This window comes from Xiphophorus maculatus, chromosome 17, assembly GCF_002775205.1.
Source record: "Xiphophorus maculatus strain JP 163 A chromosome 17, X_maculatus-5.0-male, whole genome shotgun sequence".
NCBI lineage: Eukaryota > Metazoa > Chordata > Actinopteri > Cyprinodontiformes > Poeciliidae > Xiphophorus > Xiphophorus maculatus.
Window position 1 is genome coordinate 12,669,643 of NC_036459.1, and position 13,357 is coordinate 12,682,999.

The 13,357-nt window shown below is 41.1% G+C and overlaps 1 protein-coding gene across 1 annotated transcript; it reads left to right on the forward strand.

The window, feature by feature from the left end:
• On the forward strand, window positions 1-12,699 carry LOC102225517 (diphosphoinositol polyphosphate phosphohydrolase 3-beta-like). Its single transcript, XM_023350391.1, has 6 exons — window positions 1-216; window positions 311-436; window positions 6,659-6,769; window positions 8,558-8,602; window positions 8,764-8,851; window positions 9,207-12,699. The coding sequence occupies exons 2-6, from the start codon at window positions 341-343 to the stop codon at window positions 9,425-9,427; spliced, it is 561 nt and encodes a 186-aa protein (XP_023206159.1). The 5' UTR covers window positions 1-216; window positions 311-340; the 3' UTR covers window positions 9,428-12,699.
• Window positions 12,700-13,357: the final 658 nt, after the last annotated feature.

Sequence of the window (13,357 nt, forward strand, 5' to 3'; positions counted from 1 at the left end):
AGAAGGTGTCGCCTTCATAAGATCTGTCCCTGTGGGAACTTACACATTTACCGCTGGCTGGAGCTCTTTGAGCTTTATCTTTTTTGACGGGAGTATTTTTTATTTTTTCGTTTTGGAGGGTAAGCTGAATCACAGGGTTGTACGACTGGGACATCTCTTGCATATATACCTCGTCACCCAGCTGATGACAGATCATCTTGGACCTTGGATGCAAAGGCAAGCGGCGATGCGTCGGCACCGCTGTTAACTCTTTGGACACAAACTGAGCTGAAAGCTTTTTTTTTTGTTTTTGCTGGTTTCTATCTTCAAGAAGGGCAGAGGAAATCTGGAATCCACGATAATGAAGCTGAAACCGAACCAGACCAGGACGTACGACGGCGAGGGTTTTAAGAAAAGAGCGGCGTGTCTGTGCTTCAAGAATGAACGGGAGGAGGAGGTACGAGACCCCGCAGCGGGATAATCTGTTACATTTTCAGCGGGTGTGTTGTGAGGTTGCGCGGTCACAGATTAAAAACTAGCCAAATCCGTTTATTCCACATATTGGCTTTCATTTTTGCTTTCACTTTTGCGGTATTTGTGTCCGTTTGTGTTCCGTAACGCCTCGACGTGAGCCTGCTCTGTCGCCGCCGCCGCCGCTGATGCGCCCGGGGCCAGCCAGTTTGGGCTAGTTTGAGGAGTACGACGTTGAGGGGAAAAAAGGCGCCGACGTCAAGTCACGTATTTAAACGACTGAACAAATGACTGATTCTTGCAAAAATAAAACCCCCAAGTTGAAGTGCACTTTTGGAAGTACGCTGTCACAACCGTTAAGCTTTTATTTTGAAGGTTACCATTTGACACATCCTGCTAGCTGTCTGCTAGCTTGAGGGAGGTAGAGGACCGCGAGGGCGAGGCTTTCGGTGTTTTAAAGCAGTTTATCCTCCCGCATTTAGTTAAGGGACAAGTATATGAGCCATGGATCTTTTTTCTAAATCTAGAAATCAAACATAGCTTCATGCAATAACTCTAAAGTTGCGTTTGCATCTATGACGGAGAGGTAGTCATTTATGAAAGCCGCTGCATCCCGCCGGCCTTCAGCAACCAGCTGCGTAACAGGCATGTTCACAAGTTCTTAAAGGGACAGTAACATATAAAAACAGATATTACAGTAATATTCTCTCTCCAAAAAAAAAAATAAACAAAACAAACTAATAAAAATGTAAAATATAGTGTCTGTTTTGGCTAATCACACCATGGATTTCTTGCTTATGAAAGCTTTTTGGCATTGGGAAGTTACAGAAATTCTTGCTTTGATAAATCTTTATTAAAGTTAGACTGATCTAATTTGGCTCTAATCAAAAAAGCAGTGAAATAGTCTTTTACTAGACTACCATGTTGGAAGTCAACTTCAATATTGTTTGTTTCATGATATGTGGAATATACAGATCATTAAAACAAGCTTGCTAGATGTTTTGTTATGTGGTGTCCGGAGTGTTATTAAATATACCAGAATAGTGATGAAAGTTTTGTCTGACATTAGTAGGAAATATTAAAAAGACAAAATGCGCCCACCTCAAACTGATAAAGGATGACTTTCAATCGGGTTCTACATGTTTTTAAGAGATTGCAGAGAAAACAACAAAAATCAAGACACGTTTTTGACATGCATGACTATATTTTATAAAGAGGAAAAGCAACACAACGTAAATTAACTGTACTAAAATACAGGTGATCTAATATTTCCTTTGCTTCCTTCACTGTTTTGTCTCCTGTGTGTTTTGTTTTTGGTCACCCTGAGATTCACATTCATGACTTGTTCTTTAAATTTGTCAGTCATATTCACGTCCATATGCCAAACCCATATCCTGCATATTCCCGTTGGTGTAATTTTAGCCCATGGCATAAACAAAGTTTTACACCTTGTGCAGTTATTGGTGTCTGCAGAGGGGCGGCCACTGCCTGGACGTTCCAGTGTTTGGCTTTACAACACTGCCAGCTTCTGTGTAACCACACATGCTCACAGCCTGCATCTCTGCTTGAATCTGCAAGTGTGAATATAAGGTTGAAATTTGTTGGATAAATTGGTCAAGACATCTGGATACAGTATGTGTTTGTGCATTCATGGAGCAGCTTTAGACTTTCTGCAACACCTTCTATCTGCGCTCCCACCCAGCTTTTCTTAGAACATACAAATTCATGGGACAGCTTTAGACTTGCTGCAACACCTTCTATCTGCACTCCCACCCTGCTTTTCTTAGAACATTCAAAGCGCCTAGTTTTTATCTTTTTCTCCAAATTTCGAACAATGTTTACCTGGAAGAAACTTCAGAGAAGACTTGTTACAGCACAAGCATTTCTCAGAATTGTCAGGTTATGACAGACATGGGTACTGGTGCAATCGTTTGGACGATACAGTAAGAGAACCAGCAGCATGCTTTGATTGTAACCGAGCTTTGCGTCTGATATCCGGTTTCCTTAAACTCACGACGCAATCAATTCTTCTCAGACACATGACACCTGGCTGTTGTTTAATCGGAGCTGCGCACGCCGTCGGGTAGTTTTGTTATGGAGAGGAAAAGGAGAAAGTGGAGCCCCTAGGTCACGATACCCTGTGACAGCAAGTGAGCAAACCAATAACAAGTTGGACAATGCAGAAGGACAGCAGTGACAGCTTAATTGCATGAAGCCTCTGTTATTATTTTATGTTGTAACTACCCAGCGTTGGGTGAAAGAAAGCCTTTTTACTATCTCAGGGTTTCTCCAGAGTATTATAAGCCTGGCGGGCCACCAGGCTTTACTTGTGCCCCCACCAGGCTAAGCATTGCTTATTTATTTAAGTCTTTTTAAAATGTTTGCATTTTTTTAAGAAGTGTTCAGGTGTTAATCTTCCAATCTTTCAATAACACATAATTATCAAGTGATATTTTCACATTTCTGGTCAACGTTAAACATTTCTTAACTCGAAAACACGACAGGCCGTGTTTTTGATCGACTGCTCTAGCATCCAATCAAGTTTTCTGGGGGAAACCTTTCTATTTGTTTTATACTGTCCATTTTTAGAAAACTAAATAAATGTTTTCTGGAGTTTTCCAAGCTATGTGTCGGACTGCAGCTGACTAACCTGTAAAGTGATATTCATGAAATGTTTTCAGTGAAACTGACAATAAGAGTCCACATCAGAAGGTGCCCTGTGTTTCTTTATAGGACTTGCCAATAGCAGCCTCGTACAAAAAAAAAAACCCAACGAGAAAGAATTTTCATTTGTTGTTGTCACCACAGGTTCCAATTAATAATGTTTAAAACCTCCTGAAACTGTCCATAATGTTGGGATTCGGTAGCAAAATCCTCAGAATGGAGAGCTGTTCACTGACCAGAGAAAAAAATGACATTTTTCGGTTTCAAATCGTCTCTGCTGTTTTGAAACTCATCTGATTGCAGTTTTTCTTTTTTTACTTTCTTTTTTTTTTTTTTTGAAGCATTTTAAAAGGCTGTTGCTTCGTGTTTAATGTCATCAGCGAACAGTAAATGGCATCCGTCCCAATTTAAGGTTGAACGTAACTCCTACGTTCCTGCCTTTAAAATTATATAATTACAACTTTTTCATTGAAATAATAGAGTTTTATCTTGGTAAACTGAAGGTAATCATTCAACAGATGGATGTCTTACCCTTATTATGACAACCAAATTACAACCTAGAGGGTGAATGCTGCAGCAGGTTGTCAATAAAGTCATCCTGGGACAATTAAAAGGACATAATCAGTGTTTCCTCCCACGTTTAATGTAACCTGAAACATTTATTATGTGCATTAGTGGCTTTACTCCCATTTTAGCAGCTCCGATTTCGCACTTCCCATCAGTCCCTCCTCTTGGTGCCGTGCCCGCTCTCGCATTCAGAGCATCCTTTAATCGACAGCTACCAGGCGTGCCTCTTTAAGGAGAAGCAGGACGTGTTTATGTCCGCCGGAGTATCCGTGCCGGTTGTCCGTTTTAGGCGATGTCATCGCCTGGGTTTAATCATATATTCAGTTATTCTCTTACTCTAAAGCAGGATTTAAATCATGTTCAGATCATCTGGCTCGTCGGTGTTTTGATGAAATGTCGTCATTCAACACCGCAGCAGCGCTTCCTCTGAGGTTTTTCCTTCATCCTTATCCTCTTTATGAATGCATGTGGAGCTGCGGTAAGGTTTCAGCTGTCAGCTGACTGTTGGCCCTGCTCTCATCATGATGCGAGTTATTTTGTTTTTGCACTTGGGGCCCACTTTAAACCGCTGCCTGTGTAGTGTGAGCCACTGCTGCTTGGGAAAGCGCAGAGAAAGATACATTCATTCTCTGGTAAAACAGTTTTGCTGCATGGTAAGTTTTTTTTAAATGCACATTGACGTAAAAACAATAAATAAACAAAGCCTGAATAAATCCTGTGCCGCTGACCGATCCGACTCCCTCTCTGGTGACAACAAAAAGATAAAAATGGAGCAAGCAGAGCAGAAATCGCTTTTGTCCCCGCTGCCACCGGAAGCCGTCCGGCTCTTGTTTTGTATACATCCCCGCTGTCGGCTTGGAGCACGTCCCCTTTAAGCCCCGCTGGCTGCAGGCCGGCAGACTAACACTGTTGGACAGAAAGGAATGAAAGAAAAAAATATATATTTTAATTGTGACACAGCTAAGCCAATAAAGAACCTGAAGATTCAGTAATGAAAAAGAAGCTCTAGGCTCCTGAGGGGATGTTTAGGCAGTCTGGGAAAGAATAGAAAATGACTGACTTTCCATGTCCTGGTAAATAATGAAAACTGTCTCCTGTCATATAAACTTAAGACGGCACTTTACAAGAAAACTCTGATATTTTGAACCCTTCCACATTTGCTCCCTTGACAACTTCTTACTTTTTGGGATTGTAATGTCTGGTGAAACAAACCGGGGGGATGGTTGTGAAGCAGAGAGAACATTAATGTCTTTGTTTTTTGACAAATAAAAACCGGAAAAGCATGGAGTGCATTTCTGTTCACGCCTTCTATGTGGGGGAGCTGAAGAAATCAGGCGGAGGAATCTGTCAGTGGGACGAGCTTTAGTCATAGACGTCAGAGAGAACAAAGCTATTGTTGAAGGCCAACCTGTTTGTAGCTCACAGCAAGCTCTGGATGAGATCCAGAGTCGTATCATCCTTGTCGGATGAGGCCAAAATTATAGTTTTCGTCCAACTTGCAAACAGGCATTTGTAGTAGAAAACTGCAAATGCCTGTAGAAACCACTGTGAAACATGGAGGTGGCAGCATCATGCTGTTGGGATGTTTTAAAAAAAGGGGACCCTGGAAGGAAATGTGCTGCAGAATGGGGGGGGAACTAACTAGAGACTGTGGTAGTGTAGCAACCTTTAGCATACAGGACAGCTTTGATCAAAGTTTGAAATACTTCTAGATTCGTGGCTGTAATGTGACAAAATGTTGACTTTGCAAGTCACCCAACCATCCATATTCTCCATCTGTTGGCCAATCATTTATACATTTGTCCTTCTTTAAGTGTGTTTTGTGCAGCTTTTATTTTTAAAGATTAGCCTCGATGGAAATATATGTATAAATGAATTGAGTGCATTTGAGTTTAAGCTTTAAAACCCAACCTGAGACCTACTGAAAGTGTGCTAACCTCTGACCGGAATGGCTTCGGATTTGGACGTGAAGTTTACGTTTGCCCCTCACACTTCTCACCTCCCTGAGAAGACGTCACCTCCTGCCGTCAGCGGAAAACCGTTTCTTCCTCTAGCGTAAATTAGAGAAGAGTTGCACCTATACCACAGCTTTTATTGTTTTTGTTTTTATTTTTTCCAACCCATTCCTCTGCCTCACCCTAACCCCTAACATTCTTCTTGCGACACCGAGGCCGGTGTCTGAGTTGGGGCTTTTGCGGCACGTGCCGGAGGCAGCTTACGGTTGGGTTTTGGCCCCCGAGAGGAGCCTCATCCGAGGGCCTCCTGTGACTGCTGCCACAATCCCATTAGAGAATGTAAGGGAAGCTATGCGAAATCCCTGTTTGGATTAAGTGACAGCCTGACTCCTGCGGCAGATTACTGCCGATCAGCAGCTCTGTGGAGGTGGATTTCACCATCTGCTGCTCAAGCTGTTTCCGTCATCGACATACATTCACGCTCACTGATGTGAATTATATCTTATTAAGAGTTGATCCAACTTGAAGCGCTTTGTCTTCTTGAAACTTCTACTTCCTCCCCTGGTTTTTCTTAGTTAATACAGCCTCTGGCGATGTTGGGTGCTGATATCTTGCCACCCAAGCCCCCCTGTGGAAACATCGGCCGCGTTGACGATGGAGCAAATGTGACGATGTCGACAGCAGATTCTCTTCTGTCTTGTTTTGATTCCTAAGACGGATCCTGCCACCAAACCTGCACAGGCGGATCTGATCCATTCGGATCGGTGAACACTGCAACAGTGGTGTAATTCGAGCCTTTAACTAGGCCTCACGGGGGGAACGCTGAGAATATCTTCGGTTTAGCTGACTTTGATCTGTGAGGAGCATCTCGGTTGTGTGTCGTTTCTGTGTTATTGCAAAAACTGCTGAAAATGTAGGTCATGCTGCGTCGGTTTGTACTTAAATGAAATGGAGGTATTAAAAAAAAAAAACAAAAGGTAAATGTATCGTGGTTAATCAACATGTTTTTTTGTTTTCGTCAGGTTCTGCTGGTCAGCAGCAGTCGGCACCCGGATCAGTGGATCGTTCCCGGAGGAGGGATGGAGCCCGAGGAGGAGCCCTGGGGCGCGGCGGTGCGAGAAGTCTTCGAGGAGGTCAGTAAATCTGTGGCCTCGTTTTTAATATCGCGGGCATTCATGGTATGAGAAAATACAAAGCAGGCCTCAGAGTTCCTGCTAGATGGTTGTACACAGCTCTGTGTTTGAAAACAAAGCTCCCTCTACATTGAATCAGAAGGAAAGTGGCCTGGCGAAGATGTAAAAGTTTTAAGAATCCCGCTTTAAGATATTGTATATGTTTGGGTTTTTTTGTTGTCACCTTTTCTGTCCTATAAAATAAATGAAAGTGAGAGAAGTAATTAGTATTTTTCTTAGTAGATTTTAGGAACTTCCTTAACTTCATGTAGCATAAATGTGATTGGACCTATTTCTCTTGTAAATGAAAAGGACAAAAAGAACCTAAAATTTCTGTGGAGATTGATGTTTTGTAGCTGTTATGCACTGTTGTCTTTCCCATTTTGAAGAGTGTCTAAAAGACACTAGCCTTTTTATGTCATGTTTACATCTCGGTGTAATTACATCTCATATTTACACCGAGATGTACATATTTACATCATAAAGGTAATAAATTATGAGTTAAAAGCACCCTGCTTCTCTAATGAACTTTATAAAAGTAAAATATAAATTAATAGGAATGGTTGGGGTTGCAGAGATTATTGATAAAACATATATTTTTTTATATTCTTCCTAAAATGAACTACATTTTTATTGTTAGGTTGTGCTTTTGCAATAAAAAATAAGTTTCTTAAGAGTTTTTTTTTTATTATTCATATTTATTAAATGTCCAGGGATCTGTGCTAAAACCGGAGACCTTTTTTTTTTTTTTTTTTTTCTTTTAAATCACACATTTCGAGTCGGAGGCCAGGTTTTGTCTCGAGTGTATTGCAAATTAAACAAATGTGATCCGAAGCTAACGTCTCTCGGTTACCTTTTGCGTACTTTGGTTAATATACCCAGTGAGGGGGAGCTGATATGTTTGGAAGCGTGACACACCCTGACCAAACGATTTCCAAGCGGCTATGGTGACAGCAGCTCGGTCACTCGGGGGTCGCCCGGCGTTTCTGGGGTGTCGCTGTTTGGGAACCACTTGTTCTCTGCTGCGTCAGCCGTCTAAAATTGGCTACGAAGACCCCCTGTGTGGCCTCGGTCGCCGGATGTCAAGCATGCTGAATAGCGGGCAGGGCACATGTCCTGTGTCCTGCCCGCTATTTGATACGTGTCAAGTACATCTTGGCTATTAAATAACCGTCATGGAAGATATAATGGCCTTCCTGCAATAAGGAGACAGCAGGGGTTTTACCAAGGCGATCAGACACTAGAAATGATAAATGTGGCTTTTATTGTGTAATGGACTCTATGTGGAACCCTCGTTTAACATTGTGTATGGTCCTTTAGACATTATGGCCCCTGAAAAGGGATGAGGGACTGGAGCCACAACAAACACAGCCTGTGTGTTTGCAAAAGTATCCATCCATTTTTAAAATATATTTTCTGATGTCATGGCCTCAAATTTGACGTTTTTAATGTGACAGACTAACACACGGTTGTAAATGATGATGTTTAAAGGACAACGATGATCCATGGTTTTCAGTCTTTCACATAAACGAGAAATGACAAAAGGGGCTAAAATAAGATTCAGTCAGTTTTATGTGCTAATCCTATACAGAATTTCTATTGTTTTGACAAAAAAATCAAAAATAATACTGGAGTGCTGCCCTTTTTTTCCTTTTGTCGTGACTGATTTGTGTGGAGAGGCGGCTCACACCACACCCAGAGGGAATCTGTCTCTTCAGCTGAAAGTAAAACCTTTCGTTTGTTCCCCAGGCCGGCGTGAAGGGCAAACTGGGACGCCTTCTCGGCGTGTTCGAGGTAAGCTTCTTCTATATTTGTGAGACCAACAACCAAATAAATAATGCAGCACTTTTTAGATAACGAAAGGATCCTAATCTGCTTTTATTTACGCAATAAACTCGGCGCTAATCCTAAAACGTATGCATCGTTGTCTGTTTGTTTTTTCCTGTAACATAAAGCAAAACCAGGACCGGAAGCACCGGACGTACGTTTATGTTTTGACTGTGACGGAGACGCTGGAGGCCTGGGAGGACTCGGTTAACATAGGTACAGCTTTCCTTCTGATGCAACATACACAGCATGGCTTTTATTTCTGTGGAGGCCTCTCTGCTGAGTGGAGACTGAATGGGGAATACAGTGATAACAGGTGACTGCAAATCTAGGCCATGGATCTCAGCTGTGGCGGAGGTAAACCGCTGTCGTCAGAGCTGCAGATGGCAGCGTTGGCGTGTCCAGAGAACACCTTCTACCTGCGTTACGGTGTTCTTTGTAGGAATAGAAGTCCAATTCTAGTGTACGCATCAAAACTGAAATATCTATCAAGTTTTTACTTATTGCAGCTCAGTTTCTTTTTGTCTGTTTAGCCTCCCAACATATTTATGTCCTCTGTCTCCATCTGCAGGCCGGAAGCGGGAGTGGTTCACCGTGGACGACGCCATCAAAGTGCTGCAGAGCCACAAACCCGTTCACGCCGAGTACCTGCGGAGGCTCCAGCTCAGCTGCTCCCCCACCAACGGGAACTCCATCCTCCCGAGCCCGCCTCCGAACGACAACTACCCTCACTACAGCACCACCACCGGCGCCCCCTCGACGGGCAGCGTGCTGGGCTCCTCCTGCAGATAGGACCTCTACCGCGCCGCCGCCTCGCCTGTCCCGGCTCGGGACAGTTCACAGGAAGTCTGTACAGTCTCTTGCATGAAATCTAAAAGACTCCTCAGAGCCTCGGCTCGCCTGTATTTATTATTTCTTCCCCTCGCTTCAAGACTGACCAAAGCTGCTGCCAGTTCTGTGATGGAAGACTGAAACGTCTCTGATGCTGGCAAGATTCAGACTGCAGCGTTGGGGAGGGGGGAAAAAAAAGCAAACAAGGATGGCTGGACACTGCTGGTGTGAATGAACTTTAACTATGGGATGCCTTATTGAAACTTTGTGCGAATGTTTCGATTCACTAACCGTCGCGGTTACCTTTTTAGCGGCGGCGTGCGGGCTGTGGGAAAAAATGCGAATGAAAAGAGTAGCTGGCTGCAGCAGCACATCGGTGTGCAGAATGTTTCCATGGTAATGTCATCAACGCACGATGGTAACGGTAAATATATTACACATGAATATTTATTAAAAAGAAAACACCTGCAAGTTCAAAAATCCCTTTGTTTCACTTTGTGTAAACTTTTTCTTTTCTTTTTTTTACAGTTGTATAATATAAAGATACATTAGCTATTAAATCTGCTTTCCCGCATTGCTTTTCAAAAGTAAATGAAGTTTAAAATGTACTTTTGGGGGGGAAAAAAGCTTAAGTTTTCAATACGTTCTACCTCAGTATACTTAAACTGGACACGACCATCCCGTTCGGTGACCTCTTCTGACGCAATGCTACTAATTAAAGTTCAGCATGCGGCGTCACCTAACTATTGTGTGCACACCATCTTCTGTCTGAAGTGTTAAATCCAGCAGACTGCAGCTCTGGTGGATTTATCTGAGCTGATATTTCCAGATATCAAAGTAGAGACGCACTGATCAGTTAGTTGGCCAGAGATCAAAATCTGATTCTATTTTTTTTATTTCTTCTGTGGTGAAATACCAACATATAAGACTTTTTTCTTTTTTTCATCAAAACTAAAATCAGCCCCTATATTTGTTTGGTAAGCACACCACTAGGATTTCATTTGACTATTTTTCTATGTCTGGATAAGAATGGAAAATGTTCTAAGTTTGTTCCTTGTTGCAATATTTTTTTTTTTTTTGGAAAGAATCTGAATTTCTTAAAAATAAATATTAGTCGTCTATTTAAATAAACATTTTTGCATTTACATCAAATACTGAGATTCTGCTCAAGATGCAAAAGCTGTCATTTCACAACTTTGTTTTTTCTTTTAACTTCTAGACCTGCTGACATTTTGATTTAAACAGACTAATCAAAGCTAACAAAATTGATCAGAAATAATGTTGTCTATTAAGGAATCTCTATTTATTGTTCAACAGTTGAGCTTGTATTTGACAAGTGGAGATGTTGTATAGATTGTGAAACGAGAACTAAATTAGATCCAGATTCCAGAAAAGCTGAAATTTCCCTTTACCACCCTGAGAGGAGAATCAGAAGCCAACTTAGGCACCGGGTGGTTTATTGCTGCTGTTAGGAAGCGTGAGGCGTGTTTTGGTTTTTTTTTTCTTCCTAATTTATTGTATTCCTTTAAAAAAAAATACAATCTAAATCTGCGTCTGTAGTGGCCAGGAAATGTCTGATCGGTGCATCTCTATATAAAACATTAGGACTTGTCTGAAATATCTTGAACGTGTTTCTCTGCTCTTTCTGCAAACGTCGATGTTTTTCCTCATACTTCAAAGCAGTCTGATAAAGAGATCCAGTAAAAAAAGATGGATCTCCCTGTATTTGATTACTGATTTGTTTTTTCAAAATATCATTAGTTTCGAACAAAAGAAAAGATTCTACATATAAAAATGAAAGAAATGCAAACCCTCACATGATACCCTGAACCTTCGTTTCCCATGACATTGTTTGTCACCACAGCTTTTTTTGGGTTTTATTTGTACGTTTCTGGGGGGTAAATGGAAATTTACTGCCCCTCAGCCAGGATGTTTTTGCGAGTCAGCATGTACAATAATTGTGTTATTCCGGTAAACGCATTGGAAATGGAGGGGAGGAGCAATAATCCTGGAAAGGTTCCTGCAGTCCAAATGCACCTATAGTTTGTGAAAATGCTTTCACAATGTCAAATCCAGATTTATTATGAATTTTCTGCAACATGTAAATTGTAAACGGATCGAAAAGCAAGAGAAAATATAACCTGTATGAAAATTGCCTCCCTACCTTTTACTTCGACAGCTGAATGAACACTCGATGTGTGTAAATAACTTTTAAGAGGCATTGTAAAATGTGTTTTTAACCTGTACCTCTTTAATATTTTCTATATTTTTTAAAAATGATGCACAAACAGGACGTGTACAGTGTGGGATGTTTATGATGTGAAGGCTGTGGAAAAGGAGAGTAGTGTCTCATTCATGAGAAAACACAAGGTTATTTTTAATTTCAGGACTTGTTTGATTTGATTTGATTTTTTTTTATTCACTCAAACACCTGCAGAGCCTGAGTATACAACAGGAAGTCCCATCTTAGGTTGAGGCAAAAATGATTGTTTTTAAAATAAAAAAAAACAAAAAACGTAGAAACATTTTTTGAGGAATTTCAAAAAATACTACAACCTGAAATGTGTTTCCGTTTCCAACACTGGCAGACCAGACCGTTTAGTACGGTTAACCTTGGACATGTTTTCCAGACTTTTTCTTTCTTTTATGATCACTTTGTTCCTCCTTCATCACATAATCTTATCTTTGTAAACATCACCCAGGTCGTCTGAGCGGTCGTAAAGCTTCGGCTCCACCTACTGCGGTCTGTCTGTCCGCGCGCGCGCGTGTGTGTGTGTGTGTGTGCGTGTGTGTGTACATATGTATTACAAGGGGTGAATTTGAAATTAATTGTGCCAAATGTCAAAATTTGTGCTATACTAGGAAAAAAAAAAAAATCATCTATATGTTGAAAATTAGATAAGGTCCAATCATGAGTTTCTACAAAGTATTTAAAATGTTTTATGAAGGTTTATTTCTTAAAGACAAATTATATATATATATATATACATATATATATATATATATAATTGGTGGTTTAATTCTGCCTGAAACGAGTCGGCTGCGTGTGCCGAAACGCCGTTGAATGTTTCAAGTCTTAGCCAGTTTCCATCTGCTCTTATTCTCCTGTTGAAAAGCTTTTAATCAAGGCACGTGAAAGTGTTCTTACTGTTTATCGTGACGTTGCGCGAAGCTCGATGCGAACGTGATCTGGGCTGGAAGGGAGAGATTGCATTAAAGGAAGAGCAACTGAACTCCAACTGTTGAGTATTCATTCGTTTTGGAAGTCGTGTTGTGATATTAAACACTTAAAATCACTTTAAAAAAAAAAGACATTTTCAAACTAAGCATTTCATTATAATGTCACTATATGTGCATATTTTAACATTTTGAATATACTGTCTGACCCTGAGCATGATGGAGCCGCCTCCATGCTTCACAGTTGGTACTGACCTATAGCTTTTAAGCTTAGTCTGTAAGTTTTCAGCATAGTCGAGGTTGGATGTGTGCCTTTAATGCCTAACTGTTGAGGTGAGATTAAACAGTAGGAGGCAGGCTACCTGCGTTATTCCATCCACCTTTTGTAGTTCAGCTACAACAAAACCCCATCATGACGCTGCTGCCACCGCGCATGATAGGCGGCGCTGTTTCCTTTGGTTCAAAAACCTTGACTCGTCCAATCCAGACTTTTAAATCACATGTAGTTAAATAATAGAGATGTGAAACTAGTCAGTCATGTTGTTGTTTTAGGGCTCATATGTCTGAAATCTAAATCTGAGGTGTCATCATTCCGTCACAGGTCAAACCGCTTTTTCGTTTATTTTTTTACACTTTATTTAGAACTTCACCTCTGATGCATACAGAAGAGGATTAGGGCCAATCTTAGATTAAAGTCAGAATTATTATTATTAT

Bases quoted from the DNA above. Each gene is read 5' to 3' on its own strand.
- LOC102225517 (XM_023350391.1), top strand. From the start codon at position 341: ATGAAGCTGAAACCGAACCAGACCAGGACGTACGACGGCGAGGGTTTT. The intron at 8,603-8,763 runs GTAAGCTTCTTC...TGTAACATAAAG, and splicing joins GCCTTCTCGGCGTGTTCGAG to CAAAACCAGGACCGGAAGCA. The intron at 8,852-9,206 runs GTACAGCTTTCC...CTCCATCTGCAG, and splicing joins GGAGGACTCGGTTAACATAG to GCCGGAAGCGGGAGTGGTTC.